The sequence below is a fragment of the Zootoca vivipara genome, chromosome Z1 (assembly GCF_965207765.1).
Source record: "Zootoca vivipara chromosome Z1, rZooViv2.hap1.1, whole genome shotgun sequence".
Lineage (NCBI taxonomy): Eukaryota > Metazoa > Chordata > Lepidosauria > Squamata > Lacertidae > Zootoca > Zootoca vivipara.
This window is the reverse complement of record NC_142583.1, coordinates 6646578-6663508: the sequence shown is the minus strand read 5'-3', so window position 1 is coordinate 6663508 and position 16931 is coordinate 6646578. Positions and strand designations below refer to the sequence as shown.

Genomic DNA, 16931 nt, shown 5'->3' with positions numbered 1-16931 from the left:
AAACTGGGGTGGGGCCCAACAACAGATAGTCTTCTGGCTTAAAATCTTCAACACAATTCAGTTTCAGGTTTCATGTCACTTTATTTACAAAATGGTCTAAGACAACCCCCTCCCGCCCTTCCCCATACTTACAGCTCTCCTTCACAACACACACGTCAATTTTTTAAGCAATGTCAATAGCACCATTCGAGTATTATTTTTAAAATCCAGACGGATCTTGCTGCAGTCACTACAACAATTCACAATCTTTTACATCCATGGACGAAATTTCAGAGTGCAGCAGGACTGTACGCAGTTCCATCGATGGAGTGAGGCCTGTGCAAGCCTTTGCGGGGTTGGCCCATTGATGCAGTGTCCCCCAAGGTGTGAGCAGGCCTCTACAACAGCCTTCGGACCATGTAGTTCAGAATGCCACCATGTTTGTATAACGTTATGTCCATGTCACTGTCAAATGCGGCGACCACATGAAATACTTTCCCTGTGTTTGTCTTTAAAGAGACAGGAATGAGAGGCAAAAGCAAGAAATATGTTAGGACTGTGTCATTTCCTAACATCTCTATAGTAGGATATTCTGTAATAACAACAGCATATTACAGAAACAAAAATCCTGAGACCCTCAAGTCTTGCTTTGAACTAAACTAGTTTTATTGCTTGTGGAAGTTAATGACTTAATAAAAATACCAGCAAAGTCTGTAATGCTGGGGATCTGGGACTGAGTATGCAGATCTGCCCCTAAGCAGCAATTTGGGACTCTTATGCTCTTCACAGCTCTGATTCTAAGTGTTTCTCCTTTTCCTGTAAGTTATGAAATAAAAACAACCGCCCCTCTATGTATAAGGAAACAACTGTGGCAGATACGCGAGTCATACTCTGAGCAGACCCACTGAAATCAATGGATGTAAGCTTATCATGACTAACTTAAACAGGATACCACCCCACAATAATTATGTAGGTCAGCTTAACTGTCAACCTGAGCTTCACTGGAAGGGAGGTGCACAAGAGCACAGGGCAACTGCACAGCTCCTCGTCAGTTTCTGGGGCACCTGTGCAACAGAGTTGTGCTCAACTAAATCCTACCCATAGCAGACCCACTGAAATTAATGAAAGCAGGTTACCCATGTTTATCTACTTCCAAGGGTCTACTCTGAGTAGGACTAGCACTGGATACCTGGTGAGTCATATCTCTGCCCCTGCCCCTCAACTTTGCTGCACTCAAAAAAATTATTGCCTGTGCCTTGCGCTTCTGTGTCTCTTCATGAATTCAGACAACATTGCTCCCAATTATGTTTTTTCACCATTCAAATGACCTTGACATAAGTCTTCCCTTTATCTGAGCACCTTTCAGGACATTGAGCCGCTTAGCACAGCTTGCTTTGCATATATTTGTGCCTTAAGAGCAGTTCCCCAAGTCTCTACAGGGGTGGGGAAACTGCGGTCTTCCATGTGTTGCTAGCCCACAGCTCCCATCAGCCCTCATCGCTGGCTGTGCCAGTTAGGTCTGAAGGCCTGTCCAACAACATCTGGAGGGCCACAGGTTCCCCATCCCGGATCTAAAGGCCAACTCTGGCGCTGACTTCTCACTCAAAAGGAACCCCCCCCCCCAAAACACAGCTCATATTAACTTACTTTACACTTCCACCTTATTTGAAATGGTGTGGATACCATAAAACTGCCTCGTCATTAGCAGATTACAACAGAGGACAAACCAGCACATTTGCACTTCAAGGAAAACGTAAACCTCTCTGATTGCTAACACTTGCATTCAGAAGTCAGTCCGAGTTACCTTTACATCTAGGGAGATTCCAGGGGATAACTCATGAGGAAATGAGACTGAAAACTGTTCTTTGCCTGTCAGGCCCAAAAACGTTGCGTTTTCCTCAGGGAGGAACTGGAGCGGAGCAATGCCCATTCCAATCAAATGACTTTTATGGATCTTCTCGTAGCTTTCAGCAATAACTGCTTTCACCCCCTGTAGAAACAGTTAGATCAGGCTTAAATACCATCTAAACAATAATAAAAGTCATCTTCATACAACCACTCAACCCTCCTGTTAATACAAAACGTGGAGAAAATCTCAAGACAGAGAAATCTAGTTTATTGGAAGGTGGCCTGGAATGCTAGCCAAGAGTCATGAGGGTAGTAAAAATGTTAACTAGCTACTACTGTCCAGCATGGATAGGAAAACTGTAGTCCATGCGGGATCCTGAGGGGTCACAACTCTTACTAGCCCTAACCATTGGCCATGCTAGCCGGGACTTATGGAAGTTAGGAGTCCTAGATCTGTTATTCCCACTGAAATAAAACCTCTAAATAGGTCTAGTTTACCAGGATTTCTGGTTGATAAGCAAGAAGCAACTATGTCAAATCATTGATTCAGATGTACTTGATTCAGATGTACATTATCGCTAAACTGGTCCCAATTTGTGAATTTAATGGTCAAAACCACAAACGGGCACTCTTTAAAGCTCAGTGAAAAAACTGGTTCATGCATTTTCAGAAGGCACATAATGGCATGCTTTAAGCTCTATGAAAAACAAGCAAGCAAAATCCTGTCAAGCAGCCTGAAGTAATAAACACCAAGGCTTCTTGTTACTTCGAAGTTAATACAATGGAAACATACCAGTAAAAAAGGTCCTTTTGCAGCCCAGTCTCTCGAGCTCCCCAGTCCATACTTCTTGCCTGCTAAGATTATCAGAGGGATATTCTCTTTGCGATACAACTCAGCTGCATCAAATACATCTAGCTGCAGGGGAGAGAGCAAGAGAGAGAAATAGACGGGGGGAAAGGACATGGGGACATTTCCAATACGCAGCTGCCCCCCACAGCTTTGAACAAATATGTCCTCACCGTCTGTCCAGTTGGAAAGTGAACTGTTTTAGGAGCAGGTTTCCCAATGAATTTATTGAAAAGTTTTATGTTTGCAAAGGTGCCTCTTGTCATCACTGCATCGTTTCCCCGCCGAGCACCATAGGAATTGAATTCACGGGGCGTGAGGCTACGAGAGACAACAGAGCATGCTCAATATAAACGTGCAACCTGAAAAGTGCACTTTGCTCACAAACATCACTTAGGGAAGTTTTCCTGTGCCATAGACTCCTAGTCAGGTCGCATACCCGTCAAGTCCCAGATTGAAAAATCCGGGATCAGCAGCGGTGCGGCACCGGAAGTCGCTTCTACGCATGTCCAGGCATGGGCAGAGCGGCACCGGAAGTTGCTTCTGGACATGCATAGAAGCAACTTCCGGTGCTGCTCTGCCCAATTTCTGGTGCCCAGACATGCGCAGAAGGAGCCTCCCTGGCAGGTAGGAAATCCGGGGGATTTCCAGATTTTTTTTCTAATCGGGATAACGGCAGGAAACAGCTTCAAAAACAGGGGTTTCCCGCGAAAAACGGGAGACTTGGCAGCTATGGTCAGGTGTGGGGAACCCTAAGAATACAGGTCAAAGTTTTATATCATGTGTGTCAGTTATAAATGGATAGCAGGCACTTAAGGCATTCTGACTACCTGTTAACCCTGCAGGTACCTGCAGCCTAATACATGAAGCTCTGCAGATGACACTGAACTAAGCAGAAGGTTCACCATCAATAGGCTCCAGAAAAACAGGACAGATTATGCAGAAAATTCTGACTATAATCCTGAAAGAAATTCAGTTAATCCTGCTTAGTAACCTACTTTAGCTATGGCACACACTGTTCATCTGGTCAAGCAGCAACCACCACAGTAAAGCAATTTGTGAGGATCAGCTGAATCCGTCAGTTTCTTTCCCTCACAGCTCCTCTGAAGTTTCTTACCCCTTGTTGGTTAAGTATCTGGCAGCAGCGCTGCCCCTCGCAATGCTTCCTGCAGGTGAGATGTGATCTGTCGTGACCGAATCCCCCAAATACAACAAGACGTGCGCATTTTCAATACACTGGGGTGGAAGAGGGTCTTTGGTCTGCCAGATGAATGGACACAAAAGTAGATGAATACACCCCCCCTCCTGGTTAGTTGAAAACACACTCAAGAGGCACAAAATGGAGCTAATGTCAAAAGGTAAAGATGTTCAAAGTATGAAAGCAAGAACGTGCGCACAGCCCTGCAAAAGGAGACCATCTAGCAAAGGACCAGCTTCCCACAAAGGCCAAACCGATGTTTCTGAGAAATCAACAAACAAAGCAGGTGCCCTCTAGCTTCTCGTACTCTAAGGCATACTGTTTCTGAACACGGAGGTGCCATTTAGCCATTAAGACTAGTAGCCACCGATACATCTGCCCTCCAAGAATATGCCCATTCTTCTTTAATATCTTTCACATATTGTGGCAGCAAATTCCATAAATTAATGTTGTGGTATTTGAAGAAGTACTTCCTTTTGACTGTCCTAAACCTAGTTCTAGTGTTATGAGAGATCCTTTCCATTGAGAAGGACAGCAGAACGGTGTTGACATCTTAAATTGTGGTCAGAAACATTCCCCTCAGTTGTTAAGTTTTCTTTCCTACAATACCCAAAACACCTCAAACATACAGATTTGGTGTTACCATACTTACAAGCTTATCAAAAAAGGAAGGACATCGGATGTAAGTAGACTTCCAATCCCACGTAAATAAGACTGATTCAGGCGCTTCTAGAGAATTCCACCGCTTATTTCCTTTCTGCAAAGCAGGAGATATAAACTTCTGATCATCTATCTTCTCCTTTCTTGTACCCAAAATGCCAGTTACTGGATATAATACAGTGGAAACGCCACAACAAAATGCCACATCAACATTTCTTTTCTTTGTAACTGATAACTCTTGTTAACTCAGCCTTCCAAATTTTTTTTTGCTGTCAATAATTAAAATAATAATATTTTTTTTGTACCCTGCCTAATTTATTTGTATCTCAGCCTAAGCTACTTTAAAGGGTTGTTGCAAGGATAAAACAGTGAGAATGAAGGAGACTGTGTGAGATCCTTAAGGTAAAGGTAAAGGGACCCCTGACCATTAGGTCCAGTCGTGACCGGCGCTCATCTCGCGTTATTGGCCGAGGGAGCTGGCATACAGCTTCCAGGTCATATGGCCAGCATGACTAAGCCGCTTCTGGCGAACCAGAGCAGCGCACGGAAATGCTGTTTACCTTCCCGCCAGAGCGGTACCTATTTATCTACTTGCACTTTGACGTGCTTTCGAACTGCTAGGTTGGCAGGAGCTGGGACCAAGCAACGGGAGCTCACCCTGTCGCAGGGATTCTAAGAGAGAGTGAGATCCTTAGAGGCAGGTTATAAACACAGTAAATAAATCATGACATTTGGCTGTTTATGCTCTTGCTTTTTATATTTGCTATAGATCTGGCATACAGAAGTGCTAAAGGCTAACAAAGATGTTTGAACCAGTGTGCATAATTTCATTTTAAAATTTACATACTACATTCCCCGCTAGGAACGTGACACACCGAGTGATACACAGGAAAAAGTGTTTCATTTGAGTCTCGCTGAGTCAGAACAGGGGTAGGACACCTTTTTCAGCCCAAGCGCCACATTCCCTCATGGAAATGCCACTGACCTGAGGGACCAGAGGCAAAAGTGGGCAGATCCATCTATGGGACTGTTACCTTGTCTACAGGAGGGGACATTCCAGCCATGCAAAAAAAGGAATAGGTTTCCCATGCACACACCTCTCTCCAGACAGGCAAGCGAGAGACATTATTACAGTTCCAGGGCACCTGCTAGGCAGGCAAAGCGCCAGAGGGCTTGGAGCGCAGGGGGTGTGGCCAGGGGAGGAGCAAAGCCTCCGGCAGAGACAGTGCTCAGCCCTGAGGATCCCTATCCCTGATTAATAACAATGCTAAACTACCTCCATTTTCCCCTTCAGCTCTTTAAACATGGATGATATTATGAATTCTTCTTCCACTTGCTGAAGTTCTTCCCGAGTGGGCCAAATATCATGCAAGAAGATTCTTTTGCCATCAGGACTGACCCCTACAAAAGAAATTTTGATCATGATGATAATAGCAGAAATTATTCCTCTGCCATTTCTACCCGCCTTAAAAACATTACGAACACCGAAGAGCTTTCTTAGCTGCACATACTGCACATGATTCGCTCTATGACACACAATATTCCCCTTAGCTCACCTGAAAGCAAATCATTTTTGCAGAAGAGAAAATTGCTGAACTGGTTCACAACGATCAACTTGGTTGTTTTGTTAGAAAACATAGGTAGGTTATTTTATGGCATAGCGGAATCTAGGCCATAATGCATCATATACTAGGTGATGCTTCAAACAGCGCAAGAAAGGTAAGCTTTGCTCTTAGAGCAAGTTAAATGCCCTGAGAGCATTACAGGAACAAGCCAAGTCCTGGATGATATAGGAGCTGGAAGGAGAGGGATAGTTACCTAATGGCTCAGTCTGGAAATCAATATTCACAGTTCCTGCTATAGCATAAGCCACAACTAGAGGCGGGGAAGCAAGGTAATTGGCACAGATGCAGCTGCAGAGACGGCCTTCGAAGTTTTTATTTCCAGACAAAACTCCACAAGCAACCAAGTCACCCTGAAAGGCAGAAAATTATACGTTTCTCAACATCTGCTTGACTCTCATGGTTGCTTGAATTTCTGTGAGTGTTTACAAGTGGCTATAAAGGAAAAGCTGAGGGAAACCCCTTGATGAAGATAAGATATCTTTATTGTCATTGTCCCCTTGCAGGAACAACAAAATTACCCTCTTAGCGCAGGAATGATTATTCTCTTCTCATATTCCTAACCTCATATTGGTCCTTAATGCTCAAACTACAGAATTTGCCTTTAAACCAGGGCTGGGGAACTTGTTGCCCTCCAGATGCTGTTGGGACTAGAACTGAACTCCAATACTGGTATTAAATTTCCTAGCGCATAAAGATATATACTCCCAAGAGTGCTTTCATAACTGTACGGGACAGACAGGCAGAAAATACTTAAGTGCATAGGGGCCATAATAGGGAAAAGGCCCCTACTGTCCTAGCTCTAGGCAAAGTCTGGACCTTTTATTTCCCCCAATTGGTCAACAGGAACAAAGTCCATTATGCTTCAGTTGTTAAAACCATACCTGTACAATTGCATTCTGAATGGTTTCTGGCAAAGGAGCAGTATTCCCAACACATGTGGAACATCCATAGCCAACGACCTCAAATCTAGAGCAAAACCAGGATTTTAAGAAAATGTCAGTGTTTCATTAGTGCAACCTACTTTTTCATTCACCTTTTCACTGTAGTGAAATCTCTGAAGTTTCCCTGCATGCTAAAGGATCGTTTGAAGAGAGCTGCTGCATGGCCAGGGTCTCAAGACTCTCTACCTGTAATACTGAAATCCTTTCAGGGTTCTTTAAAACCTCCAGTTTTTTAAAAAAGGAAGGGCAGCAGGTAGAAAAAGACCTCTACATTGTATCCCACTATGTTCTACTTGGAGCAGACTCACATAAATTAATGGAGCTCTGTTTGTCACATCTATTAATTTCAGTTGGTCTACTCTGACAAGATCTTAGTTGGATCCAGCCCCATGTCTTGAGATCCTTAAGAGCTGCTGCCAGTCAGAGAAGCAATGCTGGACTAGATGGACTCTCTCTAGACCAGGACTGTTTCTCTGATAGACAAATAGTTTGACCCCTTATAATGCAGCTTCCCATGTTTCTGTGTGGTTGACCAAATTTTCAATAAATAAGCATGTCTCCCCCCCCCCCCCAGCAAATTATTATCTGTGGCTGATTTTTTTTATTTAAAAAAATACTATGAGTATAAATACAGTAATGCTTAACATATGCCTTACAGCAATTATTTAGCTTCTGAATGCTGAGCTGGTCAGATGTGATGTGGCTAAAAACCATCAGCTGCAGAAACTTTAAAAATGAATCAAATGCCAATGAGTCTGCAAGCAACACACTAATTCAGAAGCTATATGATGTTTGCATGTTACTGTGGATTTGAACATGTCACTTTAAGCATGCATTTTAAGCCTCTACATATAAGATCACAGAGTATTTAAAACTTCTACATATGAGAGCAAAGAAGTTAATACCCAAGTTTATTGAGGTATGGCAATACACCACTGGAAGTGAGATAGTGCGTGACCATTCCACTGCCAGGCGATAAGCTGGTTCTTATGTACGGTTTAACAGTCAGGCCAGCTTCAATGGCCTTTTTGGCCAACAGACCTAGGGAAGAATGAAAGCAGAAGTGAAATAACGGCACAAAAATTCTAAGGGGCAAAGTTATGCTGCCTATAGATAAATTACCACAACAGGTAGAACTGTTGGAGGAAAGTTTGCTCTTTAGGTTAGAACAGATTATGTATATGCAGAAGCATCTCGGGTACAAACCGTGCAATATCCCTTAAAAAAAAGTCTCCAGTTATATGTTGAAGAATTTTTTGTCCACAACCCAGAAGAAATCTGGGAACTGTGAAAAAGCTGCCGTGTTGCACCGGGTACTGCAGAATCCGTGAAGCATTTTAAAGACATACTGTTCAAGGCAAAACCACAATCCCAAGTACAGTTTCAGCTATCCAAATTTAACGGGATTATAACTAAAAGGCAGTGAACCATGGACCTCCATACTTTTCAAGCTTCTGCTTAAGCTACACTGGCACAAACCCCTTTATGTGCCTTCTATAGACATTTATAGGATGGTGGTTTGGTTAACTTGGCTCTATAATGCCATTGTTACAGCAAGAGACAGAGAAGAAAACCGAAGCCAGACAGAGTATACCTGCTCCTAGCATTACAGAGGGGTTGCAGTTGTTTGTACAGCTAATTACTGCAGCAATGACGACTGATCCGTGAGCCAGCTTGTACTCATTTCCTTCATACTCCACAGGAACCACATCCCTTTGCCTTTCAGCTGGAATCTGAAAGCCTTTAAAGCCAGCCTAGGGAATCAAAACAGGCATTGCAAAATCAATTACACAACGAATTCAAAGCAAGAGAGGAGGCACTAGAACCCTGTGTTGGTGTATAGTCTTGGTGGCCAGGAAGCCAACATCTCCAATAAATTGGGGAAACTGCCACAAACTGTTTTATTAATTCTGATTTCAAAATCTGCATGGAATACCTCCATCTGTATTCTCCCATTCCCAATGGTTTAGTGCAGACCAAGACAAATGTTTGGTTTTCCGCATGGCAGCACCTCAACCAGTGAAAGAGACAAGGGTCCGGCACTCGTGTTTGCATGTTACAGTGCCCAGCTGGGAGCATGGGAAGACTGCCATCTAGGTGTGCCCTTTGATTTTCAAACATCACGGCTGACAGGAAAGAGCTTAATTTTTGTTTTACAAAATGTTGTGACAGTGAAAGAAGCAGGCCTCTTTCCCACACAACAGAGAATATATAATTCGAAAACATAGGAATCCTAACAGTAGTTTTTCATTTCAACTGCACATACCTTTTCATTTAAGCAGGCCTGGAAATCGCTCTTCATATTTGTAACAGCCACTCTGTCCTGTGCCCTTTTGGGACCACTTACATAGGGCACTATGGAACCCAGATTGATGCATATAACCTGATGGAGTAGAACATTTGTTAATAAATTATTGCACAGTATACACCACTGCACTGCTGCCCAGGCTTTCAAAATAAGCTAGCCAAAATTTGTGGACTACCTGGACAATTTTGCAAGTTTCTTTCTAGAAATCAGGCTTTGGCAATTTATGTAAGGCACATTTTGCAGACAAGCTGAAATTATCAACTTTTCTTTCTAGCAAAAGATGGAAAACAATTTCTTGAAGCAACGTATTATTGTGCGATTTTAATATTTTTGAAAAACTCTCCCTAAATTAGCAGTTTACAAAGGCCATTTTACTGAACAGCAGTAATCCAAAATGCCAATTTAAAAAAATACTAAGATTGAAATACTACGGTAAGAGCTAGCGTTTGAAATCCCAAACCACTTGACATAGTCTGCTCCACCCCTGTTCCAACAAGAACTCCCCGTGAATATCAGAAATTGCCAAAGAACACTGTAATTTGGGAGACATTTTGGGAAATCTTCAACCCACCCAGGAGGTACGATTTGAGGGAAGGAACGAAATTATACAAATATAATGTGTGCTCTTTTGGCTAAGACATGGTACCAAAGTGGCTTACCGTTAAAATGCACACAAATGCTTAACTGTAAAAGAGGCATGCACAGTAGAGTCTTCTGGTTTGTGGCAATTAATATAATCCTAGTTCACAATTCCTATTGCAGATGGAGGGGGCAGGAGAGCTGAAGATGCTCAGTAGCTGACTGATGGTAAAGATTCCTGTCTATAGGAGCTGCCCTCCCTTGATGCTCTGAAAGCTCAGAATGCTAAGCTCCCCCCAGTGGTCTCATCCAGGTACTGATCCAAGCTCTTGCAGCATCAGCAATGTCACATCATCAGTTCACTGGATCTTTATTGCCCAAGCTTTATTATATTGTAGATGGGGTGGGGTACAGGTTGGACAAAATGGGAAGGAGAAAGTTGGTTGGAATGAGGCGAGTATATGCTCCTCAAGGTGCTGCAGGATTACAACTCCCATCATCACTGACCGTTAGGCTACGGCGGCTGGGACAGATGGAAGCTTGAGTCCAACAACATCTAGAGGGGGACATGCTCCCCAACCTGGGAACAGGGAATTGGGCTCTCTTGAAGGTATAGGAGACCCTATTGGCTGGTGAGGCAAGCTAGGGGGTACAGATCCAAGCAAGACTCAAGCTGCAAATATGAAAGAGGCAAGCCCATTTTGACATTACCTGGGAATATTCAGGTTCTTCTGCGGAAAGTTCATAACTTCGAAGTAGTTTCACAGTTTTAAGATATGTTTCCATCAACTTAAGCCTGGTCTCATCAAAGCCTGTGGGAAACGGTTAAATAATCAGAAAAAAAGTTTAAGTAATGAACCTTCTGCTGATATTCAAATCAGTAAGTTGATTGTGCCAAAGGCCATGACAAGTACGGTACATTAAAATGTACCCAAATACAAACACAGTAATCACATAACAAGCACCAGCAATATAAAATAAGAAAAATTAGAACACCATCAGCTAACGCAATTTCAAATTAAACCCCATAGTCACCAAAACAATTTACAGCAACATTATTTGCCGATATAGCGACATAACAGACTAGCTCAATAGAACCTGTGCAACAAAAGGCTTGAACTTAACTGCCTTTTCCTAACTCGAAATACCACAAGCCTCTGAAGAGTCCCTTCCAGGGAGCACTTAACTCCCAATTTCCTGCATGCATAAGCCAGGAAAAAATATGGTAACCCACCTGCAGCATCTTACTTAAAGGAAGACAGAAGTGAACCAAATCAAGTCTCTCGGATATACACACTGAGTAGGAAGATACATTTTACTTACACACACACACACACACACACACCTCTCTCCATTGACACCCTTGGGCACTCTAGGCCTTGCCTCCTCCATGCCCTTCTGCAGTATTTCCGCCTGGCTGCAATGGGTCCCTGAACTGTGAGCCTCGTTTGACTTGATGGAGAGACATGTACATTAGAGAGATCCAAGAATTTCACTGGATGAGAAACTAACTCAAGAGTACGGTTTCTACCAAAATCTTTAATGCTCAGGTCGGCACGATAGGCAGACAAAGCATGGTTCAAAGGCACAGCAGGTACTATGTATGGCTAACAGAGCTAACACAGGCACAGGCAAAGTCAGCCCTCCAGATTATTTGAGACTACAATTCCCATCATCCCTGACCACTGGCCCTGCTAGCTAGGGATGGGAGTTGTAGTCCCAAAACATCTAGAGGGCAGAGTTTCCCTATGCCTGAGCTAACACATTGATCCAGCAAGTAGCACAACCCCCTCGGGTCCCATTACACGGGAATGGGGCAGGCATAACTTCAGCATGGCAAAGAGGTAAGCAAACCAAACTTCTTCTGGAGGTCTGGACCTGAACTGTCTGTTCACACCCCGCTAGCTTCTCTGTGGCCTAACTGATGGAGGAAGGCTATGCTACAGGGCCCCTCCTTGGGATCTGACTCCTTGTTCATACTTCCCTGCCACTCGAGGCCCTGAAGCAGTCTGTCCCAAACTTCTGGGCCCCTTCCCAGTGTCATCAACCAGCAGCTTCCCCAACTTCCCCCCACCCCCACAATGCCTTTCCTTTGGGATTCATGATGTAGACCCTTCCGATTTCCATGTAGCTGGAATGCGGCCCAAAAGTTAAGGCTGTCAATATCAAGTCTATCCTCTTGTGTTTGTGGCCCTGCTTCCCACTGGCATGCATCCCCCAGAAGGCTGCCCAGAACAGAATTCAGCCCCAGGGCTGGGAAAGGTTCCCTGCCCCTTACACATGGTAAAATTCCAATCCTGCAGCATGTTGTGAAATATTACACCAATTTATTCTGTCTAAAATGCATACAACAGTTACTTAACAGATAGCCTCTAGATAATATATTGCTATATTAAAGCTCTGGAGAACCAGCTGTTTTAATTTCCATCTTACCAGTGTGTTTTAAGTGCTTTAATGTCACATTATCGATAGGGAAAAAGCTCAGCATAGCACCATATTCTGGACACATATTTGCTATTGTGGTCCGGTCACCTATGGAGAGCTGGGAAACTCCAGGCCCAAAGAACTCCACGAATTTTCCAGACACGCCTGCTTGCCTAAGTTGCTAATGAGAGGGGAAGGGGGGAAAAAATCAAAAACTGCATGCGGAACAAGGAGGCATCTTATGACATAAAGGTTTTGAATGAGCTACTACCAATTCCACCAAGAGAAATATACAGGATCATGAGGCAGGAGACTACCCTTGGGCCCTCTTAATCAGCAAGGAGCAGAGTATGGAGCATGGCATGCTGAGTGAGTGCAAGATGTTTTGGGAAAGCGAGCCAAGCTACATACCGAATTCTTTAAACACACCATCTTCTGGTGTCACCATTCTTCAGTGCTGCCCTTTTGTTGCACAGCAATTAGTTAAGGCTGTGGGGCAATGCTTCTGAAGGTTTCCATTTCACTACCCTCTGGAGTCACAGAGACAGGGGGTGCCTACATCTAAAACTACAAACTGGCAAAATAGCACTTTTTCATTTGATTCAATGACACAACTAGTTAGTTTAACCCAGGGTGGATTTGATTTAAATCAAATCAATTTAAATCACTAGTCAGTAAGACTTGATTTAAATCGCTAGTCAGTAAGACTTGAATTAAATCATTATTATTTTTACAGATTCAGCCTTGGTCTAGAATGGATGTAATATTCTCTTCTATATCTGCCTTACAACTAATAGCTGAAGGATGGCTATCCACCCCAGGGTCCTTCGCCCTCAGTATCTAGGAAGGGAGGGAATCAAATCAGTCCCTGAGTTGACTTTGTTTTCTTCATAAACACTCAGCTGGAAGCCAACACAGAGCAGGTTCTTTAGTGTCTACAGGAAAATTGGGTATGGTGGAAGATTGGCTTTGGAGAGGAAGGAGGAGAAGGTGATTCCTAGTTCATCCCCAAGCAGATGGGAGCAGGGGCCTCCCATCCAAACTGCAGCAAGAAGGGAGAAAGAAGACTGAACCATATACACACTATGTTGGCCAGGCATGGCTCTTTCTGAAACCAGAAGGTCAATAATAATAATAATAATAATAATAATAATAATAATTTATTATTTATACCCCGCCCATCTGGCCGGGTTCCCCCAGCCACTCTGGGCGGCTTCCAACAAAACATTAAAATACAGAAATCAAACATTAAAAGCTTCCCTAAACAGGGCTGCCTTGAGATGCCTTCTAAAGGTCTGGTAATTGTTGTTCTCTTTGACCTCTGGTGGGAGGGCATTCCACAGGGTGGGTGCCACCACCGAGAAGGCCCTCTCTGCCTGGTTCCCTGTAACTTGGCTTCTTGTAGTGAGGGAACCGCCAGAAGACCCTCGGCGCTGGACCTCAGTGTCCGGGCAGAACGATGGGGGTGGAGACGCTCCTTCAGGTATACTGGACAGAGGCCGTTTAGGGCTTTAAAGGTCAGCACCAACACTTTGAATTGTGCTCGGAAACGTACTGGGAGCCAACGTGGTCTTTCAGGACCGGTGTCTTTAAGGTCTTTAAGGCTAGAGAGAGCTTCATGTGGGGTTACCACGGTGAGCTGCTTAGGAACCTGCCCAGAGACAGCTGCTCCTTGTCCCCAGTAAGGGGTAACATGCTGAAAGAGCACCAGCTGCTTCACCACAAACTTCATTGTGCATCCATGGAGGTGGAGTTGAATTTCCCTTGTTTACCTGCCACAAAGTTTCTTAAGGCCTTGCCAAACCACTGCTAATGACACTGTAACCTTAGATAAAATCCTAGTCACTTTTATGTCACCTCCAGCAGAGCTAGTAGTACATGGTCGGCTTGGCAACAAAGAGAGCTCTAATTTACCTTTGTAATGCTCAGGACCACATCGATTGATGTGGCAAGCGGGCTGGCTGAGCCTGTCAGTTGACACCCAACCACCTCAGGCAGGGTGAGGGCGACTGGCAAGCCAAGCATGACGGCTTCGGTTTCAATTCCACCCACACCTGGAAGGAGACGTTACATCACTTAAAAGAGCTTGTTAACTGGCAGATTCTTTAGAAGTTCAAAGAGCATGCTGGAAGTATCTTCATAAATCTTCTTTGTCAAAAGTCAAAACTGACTACTGTAAAATAACTCTGTATCGTCCCCATTTTAACCTGACTGGAACGCACACATGGAGCTGCCTTTTAGGAAAGATGTTGGGAAATCGGATATATAACCTCCAGACCATACTACCCCCAGAAGTGCCTCCCCCCACCTTCCTAGATTTTAGATAGCACACCTGGTCCCAACATTGGGGTTTTCATTCATTTCAAAGGAAAAGCCAGCAGTCATTACACTAGGTTGCAACAGAGGGAAGAGAAAGGATGCAGGACCCATGTGTTGGTACAGCCAAAAGACCAGCAACTTTGGACCTCTCCTTGTCTTGAACATTTTCACACCAGCTGGTGATTAGAAGAACTAAGAACTTATATCCGAGTCTGCCAATTTCCTCTCCCCACCCCAATCTGTTTTCTTTTTGTGTTGTGCCTTTTTAGATTGTAAACCAAGGGTAATGATGAGCAATTTTATTTATTTTTATTGTTAGTGAACTGTAAGCTATTATGGGAATCCTTTTTGGTTTAAAAGCAGGATAAACATTATTTAAACTAATGTTGCATTGATCATAAATAAAATTTGAAATGGAAGATGAGGTTACCTTCTGATGGGTTAATGAAGAGTTTCCCATCTTTGTCTTAGTGAAAGAAAGGAAGCTTTCTTTCCTCTTAAACTGTGTGGGGGCAAAGGTTTTCTTCATGAAAGTAACTTTAGATTACAGAAACTATAAGGATTAAGGCTGCCTGTACGCAGCATGATGTGGTGTGTATTATGCATAGCTTTAGTCTCCATTATGTCATGTAGTATTTTATGCTTTTTCTCATACTTTAAAAAATCTAGCAGGTACTCTCTCCTAGCCCCCAGGTAGCAGTGTCTATTTAGATTTATAACCCATTGTACCCCCACAGAAAATGGAACTAAAAGAGAGGGAGCAGGAGTAAAACACAGAATTTCAAAATACTGAACAAATAAGCCTCACCTACAGAGAGTGGATTAGTTGCTCTGAATACAAAAGTGGGGAAGCTCTTCACTGAGCCATGAACAGGTATGTGCAGTATCTTTGCCTGCCCTCCCCTGCCCCTTCCTCACTCACACAGGAATACAGCCTAATATTTTAAACAGTGAGTCTTATTTTTTAATTATTAAAGTAGTCTTTTCAAAAATTCATTGGGGGTCTGTTTGATCTCAAGACTGAATTAGTGATGTATGTTTTTAAGCACATGAATAATAATAATAATAATAATAATAATAATAATAATAATAATAGAACATCTTTATATTTTCTCACACTTGCAACTTCCCCCTCTCCATCTAACTATCACAATAGAAAATGTTAAGGAGGAAATTAAAATAAAGAAGAAATTGAAAACTAGAGATGTAACAAGGAAGAACATTGTGAACTGCCGACTTAGTCATCTTACCCCATCCCAAGATTCCCAAGCCGTTCACCATTGTTGTATGGGAATCGGTGCCAACAACGCTGTCTGGATAGAGGAAGCCTTTAACATCAAATACTACTCTTGACAAGTACTCCAGGTTCACCTGGTGGGCCATTCCTGTTCCAGGAGGAATTACTGAGACATTCCTGAAAACTTTGGAACCCCACTAGAGAAAGAGAAAGAGAGAGAGAGAGAGAAGGCGTGGGGGATTAAGATAAGTGATCTTCGCACTCTCTGAACCAACCAAGCTTTAGCAATGGTAATTGTAAATAAGAATAGGTACATCAGGATTTATTATTTTTTAACCAATGCATCCCATATCTACTGGGTAAAGAAAGGCAAACTGCTGGAAAGTATGAGTGTCTCAGCAAGTATAGGAGAGAACCTACATAGCTATCACAGTTCATAAGATAGTGTGCCCCTTCACACAGAAAAATTAAAGCTTCCTGCACAGGTTAAAAACTCTGCCATTCTAGCCATTATCTGCCTCTCCATTATACCTTTCCTGAAGTATGTCAATCGTAAACAGGAGTTAATTTGAGAATGAGTATTCCATTTCATGTTCAATACCAGAAGCCTCCTTTTGTTCTCTTAGTTAAATATTCTGAAAGAAAGGTGGAAGCTTCAAAACTGATTGCAGAACAGACCCAAGCAGATCTCCACCAGACCACTTTGTGCGGTTCTTGCATAAGGTTCTTCAAACCAACGTACCTTGAAAAACTGAAGTCTCTCTCTATTTCTACCAAATTCCATCTCCTGGTTTTTCAACACTGTTTCCGGCCTACAAGGGGGGGGGGGGACAAACCCATATAAACATTACTGTTTTCTCTCCTAATATTTCACTTACAGTTGAAAACTGAGAAGTCTGGAACTGGTTAGGAGAGGCATTTTAACTCCACATGAAATAGCACATGCCTCCCACACATTCCCTTTTT

General features: G+C 43.2%; 1 protein-coding gene across 2 annotated transcripts in view; it reads right to left on the bottom strand.

Moving 5' to 3' along the window:
- Nucleotides 1-61: 61 nt before the first annotated feature.
- Nucleotides 62-16931, bottom strand: part of IREB2 (iron responsive element binding protein 2) — a 39732-nt gene continuing 22862 nt past the window's right edge. For both annotated transcript variants that reach the window (XM_060278989.2, XM_088658042.1), the window contains exons 6-22: nt 16708-16777; nt 15979-16162; nt 14324-14463; nt 12419-12590; nt 10697-10797; nt 9365-9481; nt 8693-8852; nt 8004-8139; nt 7039-7123; nt 6351-6507; nt 5809-5933; nt 4525-4629; nt 3792-3934; nt 2848-2995; nt 2621-2743; nt 1784-1969; nt 62-488 (exon numbers count right to left, since the gene is read on the bottom strand). In XM_060278989.2, coding sequence (XP_060134972.1) covers nt 378-488; nt 1784-1969; nt 2621-2743; nt 2848-2995; nt 3792-3934; nt 4525-4629; nt 5809-5933; nt 6351-6507; nt 7039-7123; nt 8004-8139; nt 8693-8852; nt 9365-9481; nt 10697-10797; nt 12419-12590; nt 14324-14463; nt 15979-16162; nt 16708-16777 — 2263 coding nt within the window. In that variant the 3' untranslated portion in view covers nt 62-377. The remainder of the gene's footprint in view (nt 489-1783; nt 1970-2620; nt 2744-2847; nt 2996-3791; nt 3935-4524; nt 4630-5808; nt 5934-6350; nt 6508-7038; nt 7124-8003; nt 8140-8692; nt 8853-9364; nt 9482-10696; nt 10798-12418; nt 12591-14323; nt 14464-15978; nt 16163-16707; nt 16778-16931) is intronic.